At 42.1% G+C, this 24,027-nt stretch overlaps 2 protein-coding genes across 4 annotated transcripts in view; one reads left to right on the top strand and one right to left on the bottom strand.

The window, feature by feature from the left end:
* Positions 1 to 8,163, top strand: part of DZIP1 (DAZ interacting zinc finger protein 1) — a gene marked incomplete at its 5' end in the record, with an annotated part of 62,544 nt that extends 54,381 nt beyond the window's left edge. For both annotated transcript variants that reach the window (XM_014590935.2, XM_014590936.2), the window contains 4 exon segments: positions 1,329 to 1,522; positions 2,956 to 3,086; positions 4,584 to 4,746; positions 7,745 to 8,163. In XM_014590935.2, the coding sequence (XP_014446421.1) occupies positions 1,329 to 1,522; positions 2,956 to 3,086; positions 4,584 to 4,746; positions 7,745 to 7,824 (568 nt within the window).
* A 1,968-nt stretch (positions 8,164 to 10,131) lies between these two features.
* The window catches only part of CLDN10 (claudin 10), a 136,738-nt gene continuing 122,842 nt past the window's right edge, over positions 10,132 to 24,027 (bottom strand). For both annotated transcript variants that reach the window (XM_006156605.1, XM_006156604.2), the window contains exons 4-5: positions 11,291 to 11,398; positions 10,132 to 10,469 (exon numbers count right to left, since the gene is read on the bottom strand). In XM_006156605.1, coding sequence (XP_006156667.1) covers positions 10,349 to 10,469; positions 11,291 to 11,398 — 229 coding nt within the window. In that variant the 3' untranslated portion in view covers positions 10,132 to 10,348. The remainder of the gene's footprint in view (positions 10,470 to 11,290; positions 11,399 to 24,027) is intronic.

The following is a 24,027-nucleotide window of genomic DNA, read 5'->3' on the forward strand; positions in this document are numbered from 1 at the left end:
GGTCCACACCAGAGTCTTTTTCTTTCTTCCTCCACCCTCACCTCAGTATCCTGGCATTTCTCAATAAGCACCTTTAATAAAAATGGATGTTGGTAGGGTTTAATGACTGGATCCATTTCACTGTTACATTTGTTTCAGATGATACCGTGATGTTCTAGACCCTTGTAGTAGTTGGTAATGACCTAGAGCTTATTCTTTAGGACCTCTTAGGATATTCAGAATCAAAGCTCCATGGAGGCCAGCAGGTGGCATGTTGGTTAAGGTGCTGGACACTCCCACATGGCCGACCACAGTTCGAGTCCCGGACCCAGTGACTTGCTTTCTCACTTCTCTTTCTCTCTGTGTCTCTCTCTGGTCAAATTAAAATAAATGAATGAATAAATAAATAAAAAATAATGCTTTAAAGAAAAAAACAGAATCAAAGTTCTATCCAGTATCCACCACGAACCACAGATCTATCGATTACTATTTATACTTCAATTTTCTTATCTGTCATGGGTGTTTTTTAAGCCTCAATTTCTTATCTGTCATATGGGACATTACTGCCTCCTTCACAGTACAGCTACAAATGAAAAAGAGTTGAGTTTGGTCTGGCACTTGTGGGTAAATAAATTGTGGGTATATTACAGTTATTAATTACGAATAGGACAAATTTTATCACGATTGAATTTATTATCATTGCCCTACTCTGGAGATACTGATGCCGTAGTTACCTCTTCATCAAGGAATTGCATAGGAGAGACAGCAAATAATGCTTCATCCTCCAAAAGCGTTTTTCATATACATAACCTCATGGGAATTGCTCTGATTCATTGGGATGTTGTGACTGAATCAACATTTACAAGACTAATACACTGTGTGGAATTTAGGTGCTCAATAAGTAATCTCTAAAGGAACAAACCCTACCCTAAATGGGAGTGATGATCCATGTGCTAATACAAATGAGATTGCGTGTGAAAATGAACTTTGTGAAGTGTAGTTTAGGGATAAGTTACAAGTATTTGGGATGGAGTGTTATTGCAGAAAATGTTTCTCTTCCACTGAGTCATATTTTTCTTAGGCATGTAAAAACCTAGGCTGGGGTTTAGAAGACAAAGGCCGTTAATTTCACATCCATTTTGGTAAATAATGCCGGCTGGCACATCTGACCATGGGATGCCCCTGCAGCCTGGCACATAGCTCCTGGGCCTCCCACGCGCCTGTGATTATGCAGGCATGTGCTTGTCGTGTTCTCTGGGCAGGAGCCTGAGAAAGGTCCCACTGCTTGCAGAGATGTGTGGGTTGTAAATCCTGAAAACTGCGGCCCTGTGTGGGCTTTGTTGGTGCAGGACCCCGCCCTTCAGTTCAGAGGAGGAGCTAGACGAAGACGACTTCATCCAGGCCTACACGTCCCCGGACCTGCTTCTTGTACCACCCTCTAAAAGCAGCAAGAACGGCTGTGGAAAGAGCGCTGCCAAACAGGACGCAGACTGGACTGAGGGAAGTGAAATCAGGGACTTTGATGTCCCCCCCAAGCCCACAGGTGAGCGTTTATCCTTGGAAAGCTTTCCGGAAGTTGAAGACAGTGGTTCTCAGTCGGGGGATTTCTCTCTTTTTCTGTTGTCTCTCTCTGGCGAGTGCACACACCCTATAACAAAACTTTAAAAGAATAGAAAGAAAAAGACCCTGTCTTCAAATAAATCTAACTTCTAAAGGTCTAGGATGACGATGTCATCCTGTAAATTTGAAGAGACATAATTCAACCTATGACACTGGTGACAATGAGAATAGCTTTCTATTACTCCAGGCCCTGGACAATCCTAAAGGAAAACCAGTCTCTGGTTCTTGATAATTCGGTGAAGAGACATGGAGCTCATGAGACTTTTTTTTTTAATTATATATTTATTTCATTTTATTTATTATCATTGTTTTTATTTAGATCAAAGAGAAACAGTGAGAAAGAAAGGGAAAGTAGAAAGCAAGCTACCAGATCTGGGACTCGAACTGTGGTCAGCTATGTGGAAATCTAGCACCTCAACCACCACATGGGCTGGCCCCTCATGAGTCATTTTTTAAAAACTGAAATTCCAAGGCCAGCAGGTGGCATGGTGGTTAAGGCACTGGATTACATAGGCAACTCCACAGTTCGAGTCCTGGATCTGGCAGCTTAAAAAACTGGGGGGGAGTGGGGGCACACATGTGCGTGCATGCCAAAAAAATCTCAAGAGGAAAATGGAGGAGATGGGATTACAGGGTGGTTATTCCCCCTGGGGTGGTGATTTCTCACTCTCACTCTCTCTTTCTCTCTCTGTCTCTCTAGCAAGCACACGTGCCTTATGACAAAAATCTAAAAAAGAAACTAAAATTCCATTTCACATAATTTGTAAAGTATGTGTTTAAAATCAGATATAAGATATATCATTTATATATACCATGTATTTATATGATTTTGTAAAGTATACTTAATTCTTTTAAAAATAATCCATATTGTTTTCAGAAATATCCCACATGAATATTCCAATCATGCAGGTTAAATCATGGAAATAGTTTCTGATCCCATACACAAATAAGACCATTGTTCATTTACTTAAAATGAAAACTTACGGTTCCTAATCTGGAGCATCATAAATGTTTTTAAAGAATAGATCTAGTCTCACTCTCTCTTTCGTGGTGGTTAAGGTGCTGGACACTCCCACATGGCCAACTACAGTTCGAGTCCTGGACCTGGTGACTTGCTTTCTCACTTTCTCTCACTCTCTGGTCAAATTAAAATAAATTAGTGAATAAATAAAACTAAATAAATAGTTCTTTAAAAAAAAATAGATCTTTAACTTTTTTCATCCCTAAATGTATCCATTGATTCTATTTTAATAATATATACTTATATGCAAAGTTGAGTCTTTCAGCCTGTAATTTTTGTAATTAGATGTATTTTTTTAAAAAACTATACCTGACTTATTTCTCTTGATCCTATAGGAACCTCCATTAAAACCATAACTGAGAAAGTTGAAAAGATGGCTGCACATCACAGAAACGTGAATAAACCAGTTGGTGGGATTAATGTCACTGAGGCATTTATCAAAAAAGAAGTCCAAGAAGATTTAAAGGTGGGACTAGCAGTTAACATAATGGCTGTCACTGGACTCCCATGTTGCCAACCACAGTTCGAGTCCCAGACCTGGTGGCTTAAACTCACGCCGGGCACGTGTGTGTGTGTACCCAAGAGAAGAATGGAGGAGAAGGGATTGTGGCATGGCCATCCTCCCTGGGGGGTGATTTCTCACTTTCTGTCTCTCTGTCTCTCTCTGTCTGGCGAGCGCACGCGCAAAAAAAAAAAAAAAAAAAACCTGTCCAAAAGAAAAAGATCTAAAGGTGAATTCACTTTCACTTGCTAAACTTATATAAATTCATCTTTTGACTAAATACCTTAATGATCACATTTTTGTCGTTGAAATGGAAAGCAAATATTATTTAGTATAGAAGAGAGGTTGAGATGTTCATCTTGTCTTATTTCCATTATCACATTTCTTCCCAGTCCGTAGAGAATCAAAGATACTGGAGTGCTAATAGTAACGGGCACCTGTGTATCATTCTTTACCGGCTCTGAAACTCCTGTCTGGCACAGTATTTTGGTGCTTGTAGGAATTTGGTGGCTTGTATAGAGACTCTTATGCCTGACTGGAATCTGGAGCCTCCAGAGCCACATCCAGGGACATCTCTGTGACCCTGATGCGGCCTGGAAGTAAAATAGGGACTTTTCACAGTTTAGTTCCACTAGGGAGGGAGGAGGGGAAGTGGAGAAATTGCTTCAGAGACGGTCGTGTATCAAGTGCCAGGACCAGCCCACGTATGTGCCTGGGTAAGAGAGGTGTTGCTAACACCCAGGACAGCGGAAGTGTGTTTGCGGATTGTATCTCTGGGCGTAGCTCCTCTCTCTGGATGTGGTCTCACCATAGAAGTTACTCTTTTCTTCATTTTTTAACTTAAATTAGATTTTATGTCTTGTCCTATCTATGGAATTCAGAGCATTTTGTCAAATGACTTTTATTCATTGGTGCTATTTGTACTGCACAAGCCCAAAATGGCAAAGAGTCACATGTCACTCAGGAGAGAGCTGAAGGGATGGGATGGCAGAAATATGTGCTCTTTTCAGTGCAGGGCCGCTCTGCAGGGGTCTCTGTGACGTATCCTGCAGTTCAATGTCAGGGCAGCCCGGAGGGAGGAGCCCAGAGCAGGCCGAGGGAGGGACCCAGAGCAGACCTCGCTCCTACCCAGGAGCACCCTGACTTTTAGAGCTCCATGCCCCTACAACGAAATAGTTCTGGAATTTTTTAAATTTATAACTGGTTGAGGAAACATACATATATATATATATATATATATATATTCCCAAGGCAAAAAATGAATAAGAGGTGGTTTTTTAAGCTTTCAAAATTCAGACTTCCAAATCTACTTCGCTGCTCTGCAGAAATGACCAGATCTGGCATCTCTTGTGGTTCTCAGCTTCTTATCATTCAGGCTCAGCTGTTGAGTCTAAAGAATCGAATGACGGAGGGCACTTTTCTTTAGGAGACTTTTAACTCTTCTCCACACATTTCTCTCAGTGTGCAGACGTGGATGACGACGACTGGGACATCTCGTCCTTGGAGGAAGAGAAAAAACCTGGGAAAGAACAGAAGGAAACTCCACCTGTGAAGAATGAGTCACATCCCACTCAAGTGCCAAATGCCTGGGGAGCGTCTAATCCCAAGGGGTCAAAGGGAGAAGGTTCGCTGCTTTTGAGTCTTGGCAGAAGCTCAGTCCACTTGGTGCTGAGTTGCATTTCATCTTTGTAAATACCTGCTGAAGCTTGCTAATATATCAGCAGACAGAAACTTGCTATGGGCGCAGCCAAGATTGCTATGCTTTCTTTTCTTTTCTTTTTAAAATAATTATTTATTTAATTTTATTTATTCATTCATTTATTTTAATTTGACCAGAGAGAAATACACACAGTGAGAAAGCAAGCCACCAGGTCCAGTACTCGAACTGCAGTCGGCCATGTGGGAGTGTCCAGCACCTTAACCACCACGCCACCTGCTGGTCCCTTACGCTTTCTTTATATTAAGTTCAGTTTAGGGAATATGTACAATTCACTCACTTATGTAGTTACTGATTATTTAATTTTTGGTATAATCTCTAGTCTTTAAAATTTTCAGTATTGTTTTTAGAACTGTCCGTACAAATGCTCTCTTCACACAGGTGCCCCAGAGGAAGGAACATGCCCAGCCATACACCCAAACGAGACCATGCTTTCACTCTTCCTCTCTCCATCCACCTCCCTATTAGATGATTCTTCTATTTTCTCCCAAGGAAAAGTTCCTTAGAGCCATGTGGTTAGTAGGATGAATTACAAATGAAATTGTCTGTTGAAATGGTTCCCATCTACCTAGTCTAGAACTTGGATAAATCCAGTAACTTAATTCTCAATGGATTTCGTTTTTGCAGTTAGACAAATTGTCATTTATATTTTTATCCAGGTAAATCTTGTATGTGGTGACAGCGAAGTTCCCTGCCACCCCCAACCACCTCAATGCCTCTGACAAGCACTTCTCTTGGGAATGGGCTGAGACCCACATCTGTTCCTTGGCTCACCGATAACAGACATTCACTGTTGATGGTCCTGCTAAAAGAGGACACGTTCCTTCCTCTGGGGCACCTGCGTGAAGAGAGTGTTTGTATGGACAGTTCTAAAAACAGTATTGAAAACTTTAAAGACTAGAGATTAGACCTAAACTTAAATAATCAGTAACTATATAAATCAGTGAATTGTACATATTCCTTGAACTGAACCTAATAGAAAGGAAACATCAAGATCCTGGCTGTGCCAAAAGCTATCTGGCTCCTTTCACCATCTACTTCACCTCCCCTCTGCCCCCTCTTCAGTGTATTTGTACCCATTTGCACCCTTACTGTCACACTGTCACAGCACAGCATAGTAGCAGTCATGACATATGACCGTCATGAAATTTGTCTGTGCAGTATCTAAGGACCGACTCTCATTGTTGAAAACCTAAGACCGTGTTTGCGTTAAAGTGACTCTTCAGTGCATGGGGCCAGAGGGGGCCCTAAGGACACTTCCTATGTCTTCCCCTAATTCTATGACCCTGTGTCCCTCCAAAAAACACTTCTAGAGTCAAGCCTGAGTGGAATTCTCTGCACTGTACTAGTTCACTGGTTTAAAATCTTAGCACTTTTTAATCAGCTTCATATTTAAGCTCATCTACCTAGGAACTGTTTCTAACACTCCATCTCCTTTCTTTACAACACCCATTCACCCAAGTGTCTGTAACTACACAAACATACTGAGCACTTTGAGCATCCAGGCCCCATGCTGAATGCTGAAGGAGGAGTAGGAAGCATGGGGAAATTGCTTCAGAGACGGTCGTGTATCAAGTGCCAGGACAAGCCCACGTACCTGTGCCTGCATAAGAGAGGTGTTGCTAATACCCAGGACAGCGGAAGTGTGTTTGCGGATTGTATCTCTGGGCGTACTCAATGCCTCTGACAAGCACTTCTCTTGGGAATGGGCTGAGACCCACATCTGTTCCTTGGCTCACCGATAACAGACATTCACTGTTGATGGTCCTGCTAAAAGAGGACACGTTCCTTCCTCTGGGGCACCTGCGTGAAGAGAGTGTTTGTATGGACAGTTCTAAAAACAGTATTGAAAACTTTAAAGACTAGAGATTAGACCTAAACTTAAATAATCAGTAACTATATAAATCAGTGAATTGTACATATTCCTTGAACTGAACCTAATAGAAAGGAAACATCAAGATCCTGGCTGTGCCAAAAGCTATCTGGCTCCTTTCACCATCTACTTCACCTCCCCTCTGCCCCCTCTTCAGTGTATTTGTACCCATTTGCACCCTTACTGTCACACTGTCACAGCACAGCATAGTAGCAGTCATGACATATGACCGTCATGAAATTTGTCTGTGCAGTATCTAAGGACCGACTCTCATTGTTGAAAACCTAAGACCGTGTTTGCGTTAAAGTGACTCTTCAGTGCATGGGGCCAGAGGGGGCCCTAAGGACACTTCCTATGTCTTCCCCTAATTCTATGACCCTGTGTCCCTCCAAAAAACACTTCTAGAGTCAAGCCTGAGTGGAATTCTCTGCACTGTACTAGTTCACTGGTTTAAAATCTTAGCACTTTTTAATCAGCTTCATATTTAAGCTCATCTACCTAGGAACTGTTTCTAACACTCCATCTCCTTTCTTTACAACACCCATTCACCCAAGTGTCTGTAACTACACAAACATACTGAGTACTTTGAGCATCCAGGCCCCATGCTGAATGCTGAAGGAGGAGTAGGAAGCATGGGGAAATTGCTTCAGAGACGGTCGTGTATCAAGTGCCAGGACAAGCCCACGTACCTGTGCCTGCATAAGAGAGGTGTTGCTAATACCCAGGACAGCGGAAGTGTGTTTGCGGATTGTATCTCTGGGCGTAGCTCCTCTCTCTGGATGTGGTCTCACCATAGTAGTTATTCTAGTCCTAAACTTATAGGCTGAGGACTGGAGGTTCCATATATGGGTCTGTGAGAGGGTCCTAAAGATGTGGTCAGTCCATGGTTGGACTTTATACTAGCCTCCTCCATAGCTCGTGGGGATTCACAGACTCAGATGGAAGGACTGAAATGAGGATTTTTACAGGCTTGACAATGTGCTTTAACCATTGATGCCTTCTCTTCTCCTCCTCCTCCCTCTCCCTCCACAGGACTTCAAGACATTGAGTCGAGCACATTAAAAAGCAGCTTAATAACTGTGACAGACTGGAGCGACTCCTCAGACGTATAGTTCCAAGTTCACATGGTGGAAGATTCTTCCAGAAGCCAACAGCATCTCCGTATCACAGTGTTTCAGTAACCTGCCCCAATGGTTCTGGGGCTCCTGCCTTAGAGCACTTTCCAGGCAGTAAGGAGCCCATTTAAAGAACAAGGGTCTCAAACGGTGCTTGACCCAGTCTTGAAAAACAATGTGTCAACAGTATTTTGAAGCATTTAAATAGGTGTTTAAGACTTCTGCTGCTTAAAAATAACATGTTATCAAAGTCATAAAAAGTTATTCTTCAGAATGGTACTCTAGTGTTAAGTGTATTTTTTTTTAACTTACAGGTTTTGGTTTGAATTATTAAAACTTTTTTTTAGATATCGTTATGGTCACATTGGAAGTGTTTATATTATAGGATTCTGTTTGTATCCTTAAAATTTAATTGGTTAAATCAGTGAAATCTCTGCAGTTAGACTGGTTATTTTTCATATAGAAGTAAGTTGAGAAATTACAATGGAGCTAGGTCCATGTTAAATACATTGTCCTGAGGTACCTTCCTCATGTTCAGCTTTGAGCCACCGTAAGCATGATGCTATTAAACAGTTATTTTCTGCAACATAATCCTTTATTTTTGACATTTTATGAGTAAAATATAGCTGTTTTAAATGCCAGTTTATCAGAATATTAATAGAAAAGACTGAGTCATTACTCAATTCATATGTGTATGGAGTTTAGCTTTGTTTTTTTTTTACTTTTTTAATACCTAATCTGTATTACAAAATACCTCAAAACTAATTTAGTTTTATTTTTGAACAGTTACATTGTCAGTGGTCAGAAAGTTCCTATAAACATTTTTGCATTTTTTTTATACTTTGTAGTACTGTCTGTACTCTCTTTCCAAACATGGTAACCTTATAACTGTTTTGTTGGGTTTTAGATCTCTTCATTTTGTCAATTTTTCCAGTAAAGCCCTCCATGAGATCATTGTGACTGTGGCTGAGTTATTAGAGATGATTTCAGAGTTAACTTTTCTTTTTTTACTTTACCAGAGGTCATGTGCGCACTCCAGAGAAAGAAAGAGAAACTGAGAAGCAACCCCCAGGGGAGACAGCCATGCCGCTGTTCCTTCTCCATTTCTCCATCGGGATTCTGGGTGCACATGCACACACACCTGGCACCTCCCTCAAACTGATGGGTCTGCCCCCGAAACATGTGGGACCCAACTGCCCCAACCACCATACTACCAACTAGCCTCAAAGTTAAATTTATACTTTACTAGGTGATGACTAAAAGGGAGCTTGACTTGGTGGGTAATACTGGATAACATCCTGACCTCACATTAGATGGAATCTTATCTGTTTCTGTCTTTTCCGGGATCCCCTTCAATCTTTCATTCCAACCTTTAAAGAACTGCGTTCGTTAAGAAATCACTGGAGCAACTTTCACATGTTGAAAAACAGCAAGTTTCTCAGTTACCCAGTTAGTTCCACAGATGGGACCCGCAAGACACGCCAGAACTCAGCCCCTCAGTTCTGAGTGAGGCAGGTATCATTCAGCCCTGGGCTTGCTTTATTGCTCCAGTATCAACGACTAGTGTTTCTAGCTCAGCTCTTGCTCTTGCCACAACTCAAGACACTGTTTTCTGTGACCGAGAAACCTAAGCAGTTACACTTAAATGAATGTGCTACATATTGCGTTGTATGAGGTATTTTTGCATAGAAAAATATTTCATGACTTTCCCCACGACCTAATAGAAGGCAGTTACCACTTGGCCCCCGTAACGGTCCCTTGAGCAGTCACAATGAATGACAGACTGGTAGAAGAGAGTAGAAGCCAACTACACAGTCACGTGTCTATTCAGTTTGGATGCCTTCTGAGGGACAGTCTCAAGATTGTCCCTACACTGTTTACAAGACACCATTCCTTCTATACATGCTGTCTTGTATATGAATGAAGAAAAACACAAGGAATGGGGAAAGAGACTTCAATGTATGCATGATTAAAAGGCTGTACTACTGGGCCAGCAGGTGGCGTGGTGACTGAGGTGCTAGACTTTCACATGGCCTACCACAGTTTGAATGAGACCTAGTGGTTTGCTTTTTCACTTCCTTCTTTTTCTCTCTTTGTCTGTCTCTGATGAGTGCACATGCCCTATAAGAAGTTAAAAAGTAATAATAATGATAACTAAAATTAAATAATCATTTTAAAAATAAATCATTTAAAAATAATAATTTAAAAAAAGGCTACATTACTAATATTTCCCAAAGCTTTGATCCTACTTTGGCCCTAAATGTTTTCTGTGTTCTATAAATGTATAAAATAAATTACAAGTCCTGTAAATAACCTGTTTATTTTTTTTATAGAAAGTCACAACAGAACATGATTAGTATATAACTATGTAAGAACATTTACATCCATCAACAATCTACACATAAAATTCATATTTTAAAAACAGTTTGAGTGTCAATTATATGAGAGTCTTGATGGGATAACTGTGGGAACAGTTCATTTTTATAACAAACCCAAAATACAGCTTGCCAGCAGAGCTCTTCTACACGTACGCATTTTTATCGAACTGTTTTGAAGGGTTTGTGGTCCTAAAATCTTCTGCACCTGGATACTTGCTCCGGGAAGACATGACAGACGTGGGGCCATTGTATGCATAGCCCATTCTGGAAGGCAAAGCACAGGTTGGTGGATTCTGTCCTACACTGAGGGCGAAGATGGGAGGAAACTCCCCTCCACATGTTTCTTTCAACAACTAAACTTAACATCTTTCCCTTTCTTGGTTCAACTTCACCCTTCCTGTCACCCCAGAAAATATTTCAGTATCGTTTCTGAATAGCTGGTATGACCAAGAGATTCTCTGCAGAAGGAACTCCTGACTTGTTCATGTGTTCAGTTATTTCCTTTCAAGACCAATTTTAAAAATCCTCTTCCTGAAACCTAAGAGACTTAGTAATGACCTTCGTAACAATTCCTGGCCATATGAAAATTAGGATGACGTCAAGGTGAAGAATATATCCTCATATTTGGACTCATATTTCTAGCAGAAATAGCTCTAGAATATAACAATAAGCTCTTCTTTGTTTTCACTTAAATTTTCTGTAGGGCACATGTGCTCACTAGAGAGAGAGAGGGGAAGGGAATAAGAAATCACCCCTGGGGGGGATGACCACACCATGATTCCTTCTCTGTTCTCCTGTCAGGATCTGGGCCATTCATATATAGGCACCTGGCACACTTTTCAAGCCACCAGGTCTGGGGCTCGAACTGTGCAGTCAGACACATGGGATCCAGCTGCATTAATCACCATCCCACAGACTGACCCAATAAGCTCTTTAAAAAAGAAAGAACTATATCCCTAACCTTTCCCAATTCTGGGTTTTTGAAGTTTCTAAGAATCATGAACTATCTATAATTTGTCCTTTATGTCAATACATTAGAATAGTATTGTACCTTTTCACCGGTAATTTTTGTCTTTTTTTCATACCTGGGTGCTTTGTTGTTGTCAGATATTGAAAAGCAAAATATGACACCGCCAATTATGCAGAGTGAGGCTCCTGCCCATCCAATAAACAGAGCAGCTCCTAATTCATACCTGCGAGAAAGAATTGCACAAGTGTTACAACTCATTTATTTAGGGAGTAAACAATATTTAACACTGCTAGCCAACATTTACTAAATGCTCATCATAAATTTTTTGCCAGTTGAACTTGTAAGAGAAGTAATAACACCTTATGTCTGTACAATATTTTAAACGTCCCAGAGTGATTTTATAGCCATGACTTTTTTTTTATGTAGAGGTTTTTGCCATAGGACACGTGTGCTCGCCAGACAGAGAGAGACGCAGAGACAGAAAGTGAGAAATCACTCCCCAGGGAGGATAGCCACGCTGCAATCCCGTCTCCTCCATTCTCCTCTCGGGTTCTTGGGCACACACGCACACGCGCCTGGCATGAGTCTTAAGCCATCGGGTCCAGGACGCGAACTGCCGTCGACTAAGTGGGAGTCCAGCGACATAGCCATTATGCTAACTGCTGGTCTCAAGCCATGACTTTATTTTACCTCCCCAAGGTCCTGAAAGCAAATAAGAACGGCCAGGCAGGCGAGATCCAAGCAAAGCCAGCTGCAGCCAGGGGTTCCTCATTACCAGCACCTTTCCTCTGGGCTCTGCCTTTTCCTCATCAGGTTTTCCATCTGTTCATTCCATTCCATGGGGTACATGATTTGGGTATATTGCAGTAAGCAAAGGGGAGGGTGCCTCTATTTCATTTTAGGGGGGCCCCACAACTTCAATGAACATCTGCTCTGCAAATCGTGCAACACAAGGTGTCCATGAAGAGTCAGTGATGGAAACATCATCACCTTATCACTGCAGTCTGGTGAGAAGATGAATAAACTAGCTATTATTTAGTGATAAATTGCTACTCAGCCTCTCCTAGAGGGCAGGCCACTATACTCTACAGATAAGCAGAGCAGATGCAAAGATAAATGAGACAGTCCTCCCCTTCCCAAGGTCACCATACAAAGGTAAAATGATGCTACTGAAAACAACAAAGTCACTTGCAGTAGAGAACTACAGGAAATCCTGGGAAAGGAGGAAGACTCGCTCACAGAAGTCAGGAATGAGAACACCTCAGGGGCAGTGTGCATACTCAGGTTTGGCTATCCTTGTTCTGGTGAATAGGTTGTTCATTGTTGTTTTAAAGAAGAGTGATTCATTTTTGCCCATCAACCTCCATAGCAAGACAAATAAATGTCTAACAGTGCTTTCCGGTGTTAAAAAAGGACAAGTGGGAGGGTCTGTTTTGACCACACAAAATCCACACACAAAATCAGGTATTAGGGCAGGAAACGGCTGCAACAGGACTAGGGGAAAGGCCCTCATCCAGCGCTGGAGCAGTGCTGACACTCCAGGAGCCAAGTGCCCAGCAGGGCCAAGGGCACCATCGGGGGATTCATGTATATGGGGAAAAACACCCTCGGTCTGCATTTTAAAAATGCCCAAGGGGCCAGCAGGTGGTGTGGTGGTCAAGGTGGTGGACTCCCACATGGCCAACCATGTTTCAAGTCCTGGACCTGATATGCTTTCACACTCTCTGTCTCTTTCTGATGAGCACACATGCCCTATAACAAACTTAATAAATAAAATAAAATAAAATAATTTAATTAAATTAAATTTTTAAAAATTAAGGCAGAAATGTGAAGTTCACAGCTGAAGGGATCAGCTAAATGGATCAGGGACATCAAACTGGGAGTTTTACCAAAGATGCTTTCATTAATGACCATGCGGTCATACACCTATGCTCTGGATTGCTATAATACAATTGGCCCTGCTTTTATGGGGTTTTAATGAGATTATACACAATCAACAAGCAGAGTGCCTGCTTAGCTGTGAGTGCAAGTCCTTTGATCTCTTTCAAACACCTGGACGTTCTTTCAATTGTAAGCTGGCATCAGACCCATCCGTTGCCGCCCTTTCACAATTAAAGCAATGAGCACGACTGAAAATTTCTCAGTGGAGGATGTTACTGTCGGATGACCCCTTCACAATTTTATAATACTTTATACATCTCTCCATTTCCTTCTCTGAGAGCAGCTGTTCCCAACATTGTGCACACCAGCGACCAGTTCTGTAAAAGACGATTTTTCCATGGATGGAGGGTGAGGTGGGATAGGAGTAGGAATAGCTTCTGAGAGTGCACAACCTATATGCCACACATGCACAGTGCACATAGGGTCTGTGATCCTATCAGAATCTTGTGATGCTGCTGATCTGACAGGAGGCGGAGCTTAGGTAATGTCAGCAATGGGGAGTGGCTGTAAATACAAATGGAGCCGTGCTTGTCCACTACCACTCACCTCCTGCTCTGCAGCCTGTTTCCTAACAGGCCACTGATCAACCTTGCTGTGGTCTGGGAGTTGGAGACCCCTGCCCTAGAAGTTAGGCTGTCTTTCCTGCAGCTATGCCTTAATAAACTCTAAACTCTCATTGTAAATGTGCCTTGAAGAAGTAGTCTGATATTTTTCTTAAAATATTGAGCTTTTCTAAAATAGAATGCCAGTACCAGGTACTATGAATAGTTAAAAATAAGTCTCTGAGGCCAGCAGGTAGGTAATGGTTAAGGCATTGGACTCTCATATGGCTGGTCACAGTCTGAGTCCCTAATTAGAACCTCAAAAACCACACCAAAGATGTGTGTGTGTGTGTGTGTGTGTGTGTGTGTGTGCCCAAAATCCCAAGAGGAAACTGGAAGTGAAGGGAATGTGGCATGGCCATCCCCATTGGGGGTGATTTCTCACTCTCCCTCTTACTGTCTTTGTCTCTCTGGCAAGTGCACATGCCCTACGGGTCATGGGGGAGTCTCTAATTATTAATGCTGGTCAGTTGAGGAGGTGATAGAAATCCTAAGCACAGCTTGGCACTGTGGACCCATTAAAAGGAACATTACAAACATGTACACTGTGTTATCACAAATCCCAGGATATGTTACCCAGGCAGGCCAGGGCTAGGGTCTACATTCACTTAAGTCATCTTGAAACTTTTAAAGCATCATGAGTTCGGTTTCTATTAATAACTGGTTAACATTCCTTTTTAAATATTGGGTCATAGGGAAAGTCATGACACAAAATACTTCATGACTTTTTCCAATGACCTAATACATACTAAATTTTCTTTAAATCACTACATATAGACTCTAATCCAAACAAAATATAATTTTTCCTTTGAAATCTGTTGGAGACAACTAATAAACAGTAACAGTTTAAAGCTGATTTGCCTGAAGTTTAAAATTAAAAAAAAACAACAACTTTAATTTATTTCATCTGCAAGTGAGCCAGAGAGAGAGACAGAACCTTCAACAGGGATCTGATGCCACACACAATACACCACCAGTCTTCGACCCTGGATCATGGGCAAGTGTGTGCTCAGTGTACTCAGGGAGGCCTCTGGACTTGAACTAGGAACCTTCCCACATGGGAATGACTTACAGAGTTACATTTTACTGCTGTTCCACTATGCAGCCCTTGCTTTACGCCTACCCCAATATTTTTTTAAAGTTAGAACATGAGGGCTTTTGTAACCTCATTCTTCCTCTTTCAGAGACTTTTTCTTCATTCTGTTGAAAGACATGTATCTCAAACATACTGTGTCTTCAGCTCACACCTGTCAGTGTGTGTCATCTGGCAAAAACTGACTTGTGTTACTCGAAGAAAGTATTGAGGGAGAGAAATAGGACATCTGCTCTAATTGTTCCCAAGGCACATCTCACTGGCAATGACTGGGAGCCTTAGTCTTTGCCTGGGTTTTTGTTTTGTTTTAATGATAGTGTATGCACACACATGAGAGAAAGAGAGACACTCTTGTCATGGCACCATTCCTTATCCCCAGCCCTCCAATTCCATGGAATCCTGGGCACCTGTTAGCACACCAGTAGTGTTTTTAAGCTGATCTAGGGATCCAAACCCACAGTTGGCCATATGGCTTCCAGCACAGCAGGGCATTGTGTTAATGCTCCATCACAGCAACTATGCCTCTGCCTGGAAATCTTTCTTCATTTCTGGTAATGCTAAGAAGCTAACTTCAACACCTGGAAAGATTATCCAAATCTCAGATGATCTTTTGCAGGCCTTTCTTTTGGTAACTATCCCCCTGGTCCTAGCCCAGTTTCCTCACTCGGAGTGTGGACTCTTCATTACAATCACCAAAGTTTCTTCATTATTCTGAAAGGTTGTATGTGTATATATATTACATATATATGTATGTATAATATATATATTATTATAATACATAATATATATAAAAACACTTCTCCAGGCAGCTCCATGATCTTCATGTCAAGGACAGAACTTCATTTATAAATCAAATCATTGTTATTGAAGAACTTTGGCTGACAGAACCAATCAAAAGCTGCCTCTATAACTTCAATACATTTATGTCATTGAATAGGACTTAAGTAAATGAATAATGGGGAACAAATTTACTTCAGATAAAGTAAATCACAGATTAACCACTTAAAACTTCCCCCAAAAAAGAAACCATAAATGGATAAGGTGTTATTAATAGTCCAAATGTATTTTTTTTGAGAGGTTTTTGCTGCAGGGCACGTGCACTCGCCAGAAAGACAGAGAGAGACAAAGAGACAAAAAGCAAGAAATCACCCCCCAGGGGGTATGGCCAGGCTGTAATCCCTTCTCCTCCATTCTCCTCTCAGAATCTTGGACACACACACACACTCGCCCAGCATGAGTTTAAGCCACCGGGTCCAGGACTCGAATCACTGTCAACTACATGGGAGTCCAACGACATAGCCATTACATCAACCGCTGGTCCCTAAAATGTATTCCTAATTACTGGGTGAAATTACTCTCATCCACCGACGTGCGCCTAGGATCCTAGGCTGTGCTCAGTTCTCTCATTTCCCGTTAACAGAGCCGGGGCTAGGCCAGGAGGTTACATGGAGGTTAAGAAGGCTGGATCCCAAAGGGACCAGCAGATGGTGTAACGGTTATGTCACTGGAATCCCACTCAGTCAACTGTGGTTCAAGTCCCAAACCTGGAGGCTTGAAACATGCCAGGTACATGTGTATGCATGCACAAAATCCCAAAAGGAAAATGGAGAGGAAGGGATTGAGGCATGGCCATTCCCCCTGAAGGAAATGTCACTGGAATCCCACTTGGTCGACTGTGGTTCAAGTCCCAAACCTGGAGGCTTGAAACATGCCAGGTACATGTGTATGCATGCACAAAATCCCAAAAGGAAAATGGAGAGGAAGGGATTGAGGCATGGCCATTCCCCCTGAAGGGGTGACTTCTTGCTTTCTGTCTCTCTCTCTCTCTCTCTTCTGTCTCTGGCAAGCACACATGCCCTATAGCAAAAATCTCTCTAAAAAGAAGACGACGATGACGAAGAAGGAAGAAGAGGAAGAAGGATAAAGGAAAAAGAAAGGAAAAAGAAAGAAGGTGGGATCCCTCATGGCCAATTCCATATTTCAAGTCCCCAACCCAGCTGCTTGAAAATCACATTAGGAGCATGTGCATGCATGCCCAAAATCCCAAGAAGAAAATGGAAGAGAAGGGATTGCAGTATGACCATCTCCCCTGAGGATGGTGATTTCTCGCTTTCAGTCTCTCTGTCTCTCTTTCTCTGTCTCTCTGGTGAGCACACATGCCCTATAGCAAAAATCTCTCAGGAGGAGGAGAAGGAGGAGAAGAAGAAGAAGAAAGAGAAAGAAGATGACAGTGGCAGCAGCTGCAGTGGTTGGACCTCTCATGGTCGATTGCAGTATGTGGGCCTGCATGCCCAAAATCCCAAGAGGAGACTAGAAGAGAAGGGATTGTGGTATGGCCATCCCCTCTGAGGGGTGATTTCTCACTTTCATTACAAACATGTACACTGTGTTATCACAAATCCCAGGATATGTTACCCAGGCAGGCCAGGGCTAGGGTCTACATTCACTTAAGTCATCTTGAAACTTTTAAAGCATCATGAGTTCGGTTTCTATTAATAACTGGTTAACATTCCTTTTTAAATATTGGGTCATAGGGAAAGTCATGACACAAAATACTTCATGACTTTTTCCAATGACCTAATACATACTAAATTTTCTTTAAATCACTACATATAGACTCTAATCCAAACAAAATATAATTTTTCCTTTGAAATCTGTTGGAGACAAGTAATAAACAGTAACAGTTTAAAGCTGATTTGCCTGAAGTTTAAAATTAAAAAAAAACAACAACTTTAATTTATTTCATCTGCAAGTGAGCCAGAGAGAGAGACAGAACCTTCAACAGGGATCTGATGCCACACACAATACACCACCAGTCTTCGACCCTGGATCATGGGCAAGTGTGTGCTCAGTGTACTCAGGGAGGCCTCTGGACTTGAACTAGGAACCTTCCCACATGGGAATGACTTACAGAGTTACATTTTACTGCTGTTCCACTATGCAGCCCTTGCTTTACGCCTACCCCAATATTTTTTTAAAGTTAGAACATGAGGGCTTTTGTAACCTCATTCTTCCTCTTTCAGAGACTTTTTCTTCATTCTGTTGAAAGACATGTATCTCAAACATACTGTGTCTTCAGCTCACACCTGTCAGTGTGTGTCATCTGGCAAAAACTGACTTGTGTTACTCGAAGAAAGTATTGAGGGAGAGAAATAGGACATCTGCTCTAATTGTTCCCAAGGCACATCTCACTGGCAATGACTGGGAGCCTTAGTCTTTGCCTGGGTTTTTGTTTTGTTTTAATGATAGTGTATGCACACACATGAGAGAAAGAGAGACACTCTTGTCATGGCACCATTCCTTATCCCCAGCCCTCCAATTCCATGGAATCCTGGGCACCTGTTAGCACACCAGTAGTGTTTTTAAGCTGATCTAGGGATCCAAACCCACAGTTGGCCATATGGCTTCCAGCACAGCAGGGCATTGTGTTAATGCTCCATCACAGCAACTATGCCTCTGCCTGGAAATCTTTCTTCATTTCTGGTAATGCTAAGAAGCTAACTTCAACACCTGGAAAGATTATCCAAATCTCAGATGATCTTTTGCAGGCCTTTCTTTTGGTAACTATCCCCCTGGTCCTAGCCCAGTTTCCTCACTCGGAGTGTGGACTCTTCATTACAATCACCAAAGTTTCTTCATTATTCTGAAAGGTTGTATGTGTATATATATTACATATATATGTATGTATAATATATATATTATTATAATACATAATATATATAAAAATACTTCTCAAGGCAGCTCCATGATCTTCATGTCAAGGACAGAACTTCATTTATAAATCAAATCATTGTTATTGAAGAACTTTGGCTGACAGAACCAATCAAAAGCTGCCTCTATAACTTCAATACATTTATGTCATTGAATAGGACTTAAGTAAATGAATAATGGGGAACAAATTTACTTCAGATAAAGTAAATCACAGATTAACCACTTAAAACTTCCCCCAAAAAAGAAACCATAAATGGATAAGGTGTTATTAATAGTCCAAATGTATTTTTTTTGAGAGGTTTTTGCTGCAGGGCACGTGCACTCGCCAGAAAGACAGAGAGAGACAAAGAGACAAAAAGCAAGAAATCACCCCCCAGGGGGTATGGCCAGGCTGTAATCCCTTCTCCTCCATTCTCCTCTCAGAATCTTGGACACACACACACACTCGCCCAGCATGAGTTTAAGCCACCGGGTCCAGGACTCGAATCACTGTCAACTACATGGGAGTCCAACGACATAGCCATTACATCAACCGCTGGTCCCTAAAATGTATTCCTAATTACTGGGTGAAATTACTCTCATCCACCGACGTGCGCCTAGGATCCTAGGCTGTGCTCAGTTCTCTCATTTCCCGTTAACAGAGCCGGGGCTAGGCCAGGAGGTTACATGGAGGTTAAGAAGGCTGGATCCCAAAGGGACCAGCAGATGGTGTAACGGTTATGTCACTGGAATCCCACTTGGTCGACTGTGGTTCAAGTCCCAAACCTGGAGGCTTGAAACATGCCAGGTACATGTGTATGCATGCACAAAATCCCAAAAGGAAAATGGAGAGGAAGGGATTGAGGCATGGCCATTCCCCCTGAAGGGGTGACTTCTTGCTTTCTGTCTCTCTCTCTCTCTCTCTTCTGTCTCTGGCAAGCACACATGCCCTATAGCAAAAATCTCTCTAAAAAGAAGACGACGATGACGAAGAAGGAAGAAGAGGAAGAAGGATAAAGGAAAAAGAAAGGAAAAAGAAAGAAGGTGGGATCCCTCATGGCCAATTCCATATTTCAAGTCCCCAACCCAGCTGCTTGAAAATCACATTAGGAGCATGTGCATGCATGCCCAAAATCCCAAGAAGAAAATGGAAGAGAAGGGATTGCAGTATGACCATCTCCCCTGAGGATGGTGATTTCTCGCTTTCAGTCTCTCTGTCTCTCTTTCTCTGTCTCTCTGGTGAGCACACATGCCCTATAGCAAAAATCTCTCAGGAGGAGGAGAAGGAGGAGAAGAAGAAGAAGAAAGAGAAAGAAGATGACAGTGGCAGCAAAAAAAAAAAAAAGGCAAAAACAAATAAAAACAGAGCGAGAGCAAGACCCAGGGCTAGAACCCTGGCTCTGCATGCTTCTGAGACACTACATGCTTCAATTCCCACCTTAGCCCTGTCACCTTCACAGCAATCCTAAGGGACTGGATTGAGGAACACTTCTTTTCCCCTCCTACTTTTACCTTCCTGTACACAAACCCTCATTCAGACTCGCTTTGCCACCTGTTGAGAGCTGGCTGGCTTCCCCTGTCACTTCCCCAGAAAAGCTTGCCAGGTACTGCACTTAATCATGTGCTCAGGGTGGACAAGAGGGACACAGCCCTGTTCTCACGGATCTGGTCGTCCGGTGGGGACAGTCACACGTTAAACAAATAATTATAGTGAAGAGTGACGAAATGTTAACAATGGAGCCAGAAGAGCACGCTTTTGCAAAGTAAACATTACCACAGCTCTCCCAAGTACATAAAGATGTGGTCCAAGGAAATGTCCACAGTAACAACAGCTACTACACTGGGCTAGGGCTTTTTACACGTGCTAGGAATTTTTAGACACATTACCGTGCTCGATCTTTGTTAAAATCCTGAGGGATGGGAATTACTGTTCTCACTTAATAAATGTGGAAACTGAAGCCCAGAGAGATTAAAATACTCATCCCGTGCCTTAGCTAAGTAAATGGTAGAACCAGAATTTAAAACCTATAGCTGATTCTAAACTCTTCCTGTCACTCCATCTTCCACTGATGTCACCTTAGCTAAGGAAAAGGTTTTATTAATATTTTTTTTTAAAAAAAATCAATGCAACATATTTTTAGTTGCTGTTTCAGAAAGATGTGAATTTTCAGTCTCCCTGGTTCATTAAGTTCTCAATGACTCAAGAGCTCTGGGGAATGGAATTTTTTCCCCAGTTCCCTCAGGCTGTCTTTTCACCCAGCACAAAAGGAGGTGAAAATAGTGATTAAAATTAGGGTCTGAGGGAGCTGAAAAAAAAAAGAGCAGCCCTCCAAGACAAATTAACAAATGAAAGCACATTATCCTTTTAGGATCCTCAAAGAAGTGAAATGACCTTGCTGAAGGTCAGAGGGCTAGGAGCCAGGCCTTCTCCATCCAGTTCATGGTTCTTCTCATACTGCCCTCCTCATTCTAATCAAGAGGGTAACATCCAAAATGAACATTCCAGTTACCATAAAACAACTAAAAATGCATGATTTTTTTTTTAAGACAGAGTCTCACCATGTCAATATCTATCCTGCCTCAGCCTCCCAAGGTGCAAAGACTATAGGCATGCACCACCATGCCCAGCCTTGGGGTTGGGCCAGGAATCGGACCAGGCTTCCCATAAGGTCTTAGCCTGTGCAGCACATGCCACTGCAGCTAGGCCCTAAATATGTGTGTATATATAATTTTTTAGAGCAATTTTTTTTGCGGCATATGCACTTGTCAGAGAGACAGACAGTGAGAAATTGCTTCCCCCGGGGGTGGAGGGGGGTGGCCATGCCACAATCCTTTGTCCTCCATTTTCTTCTCAGATTTTTGGCATGTACATACATGTGCCTGGCATGAATTTTAAGCTGGGTCTGAGATTTGAACCTCAATCAGCCATGTGGGAGTCTAGCACCTTAACCATGGTGCCACCTGCTGACCCCATAGATATATATTTTCTAAAGTTCAAAATTCCGAAAGTATACTCATACATTATCAATAGTTAGCACTTCAAAACTGAATTCCATTGCTATGCCATCCTTTTAAAGATTACTAATGTAAACTTCATCCTCAATACATAGGTTTATATAATCTGAGGACTATTTAACTACATGAATGGATTTTATACTAAATAAGTGTTCTATGGGATATAATTACACACAGCTATTTTCCTCCAATATGCCACATTCTTTTAGGGTGCCAGTTATTAGAAACGGGCAGTTTGGCACCAACCCAACCTGGGTGCCTCCCTGAGGCACCACAGCTCAGACTCCCTCCTGCAGCTCCCATCCTTCCTCTCTGCTAGTTCTCCCCGACTGCCTGGCAGGTGCCACAGCAATGCCTGCCCAAAGCATCCCACAAGACTAACTAAACAGTGCTGGGGACTCCCACATCGTGGCTAAGATGGAATGAAATCATTTAAGTTACAAGTGTTGACTTCTACATGGAATCTTCATGTAGGATTCTCAAATTTCAGACATGGAAAATGAAGATGGATGGGATTCTTTTAACGCCAGCCAAAATAATTACTTTTCTGTGGCTAGATTATAATGCACATTACCTTTCTGTGCATTATGACTATCACCAGGGTAGTTTAGAATCTATAAACTATATATTAATGACAGATAACATTTATTGATTACCTACCATGTGTCACCATGTAGTGAGTCCTTCATACATGATTTTTGCTTGCTCGTTTTCTTTCTTTCTTTTCTTTTCTTTCTTTCTTTTTTTTTTTTTTTGCCAGAAAGAGAGAGACAGAGAGGGAAAGAAGAAGGCACCTCTCATGGGAATGGTCATGCTGCAATCCCTTCTCCTCCATCTCTTCCCTCCCTTCTGGATTTTGGGCACACATGACACGTCTGGCGTGTTTCTCAAACAGATGGGTCTAGGACTTGAATCACTTGGTCAGCCTTGTGGGATTTGGCTTTCTTAACTCCCAGACCACAGAGCCAACCCATCTTCATTTATTATACTTTTTTTTTTGAGAGGTTTTTGCTTTAGGGCGCGTGCACTTGCCAGACAGACAGAGAGAGACAGAGACAGAAAGCGAGAAATCACCGCCTGGGGGGGATGGCCACGCCGCAATCCCTTCTCCATTCTCCTCTCAGGATCTTGGGCACACATGCACACATGCCCGGCGTGAGGTTAGGCCACTGGGTCTGGGACTCAAACCGCATTCGGCTACATGGGAGTTCAATGACACAGCCATTAAGCTAACTGCTTGTCCCAGAAATTTACTTCTTGAACCGTCTGTTGTTTATTTAACTTGATAGGCAACAAGGGGAGAATTTATCTGAAAGTAGGCAGTTGTTCATTTCTAACTACTAAATACCCACAATAGTGAAAGGAAACCTTAGTAAAGCTTATGTTCTTTACTAAGAATAGTTTTAAGAGTTTGAAATAGAAAAGCCTAGAGGTTGATAACCAAACATGAGACCAAGCCAAAACATAAATGATAATTCTCACGCACAGAGAGAGATTCAATCTCAGAGCGTAATCTTGTTTCCTGAATCACAGCATCTGGTTAAGAGCCATTAACGCTGCATGATTTGAAAAGGTGTTTCTTTATGTCAACCAGCTCTTACTCGAAATAGTTTATTTAAGAAAGGAAAGCAAGACATTCAGGAAGTTAGTGGTTTGGACGACAAAGCACTGATGGGAATAATGTCATCGAATTTCAACACCTTGGTATGGTGAATCATGCTAAGGGGTACTGATCACCATAATCTTGCAAGAGGATAGCTTTTCTTCCTCAGATTTGGTAGGTTCCTTTTAAATAAAAAGGAGGAAGCTGATTTGAAACAGCCTAAAAGGAAGAATTGAGAAATAGTTGCCAAGGCTCTGTCGGTGCTCATGCTGAAGTCATTGACCATAACTTGAATGAAAGCAAAACAAATCCAAGCAAAAATAAAACAGGGAAATGGCACAACACAAATATGGATGAAACTCTTTAAAGATTGCAATTCTGACCCAGTTGCTGTGGCACAGAGGTAAAACACATACCCTGCAAGGCTAGAGGCCATATGGTTGTCCGTAGGTTCATATCCTTGGGTCAGCCTGGAAACACACTGGGTGTGTGTGCAGGTACCCAAGATCCTGAAGAGCTGAAGGGCTGGAGAAAAGGGATCATGGGGCCAGGTGGTGTGGTGGTTAAGATGCTGGACTCCCACATGGTCAACCGTAGTTCCAGGCACAGATCCAGTGGCCTGGGGGTCACACAGGGCATGTGTGCATGCATGCCCAAAATCCCGAGGAGAGAAAGGAGGAGAAGGGATTGAGGTGTGGCCATCCCCCCAGGGGTGATTTTATACTTTCTCTCTCACTGTCTCTCTCTCCTTCTCTCCTTTCCTTTACTCTCTCCTCTCTTCTCTCTCTGTGGGAAGGGCATGCACCTTATGGCAAAACCCTTGGGGAGGAAAAAAAAGAACGTACGAGAAAAGGGGTCATAGTACAAAACCTTGTTAAGGGTGCTTCTCTTTTTTTCTCTCTCTCTCA

The sequence above is a fragment of the Tupaia chinensis genome, unplaced genomic scaffold (genome assembly GCF_000334495.1).
Source record: "Tupaia chinensis unplaced genomic scaffold, TupChi_1.0 Scaffold000503_1, whole genome shotgun sequence".
NCBI lineage: Eukaryota > Metazoa > Chordata > Mammalia > Scandentia > Tupaiidae > Tupaia > Tupaia belangeri.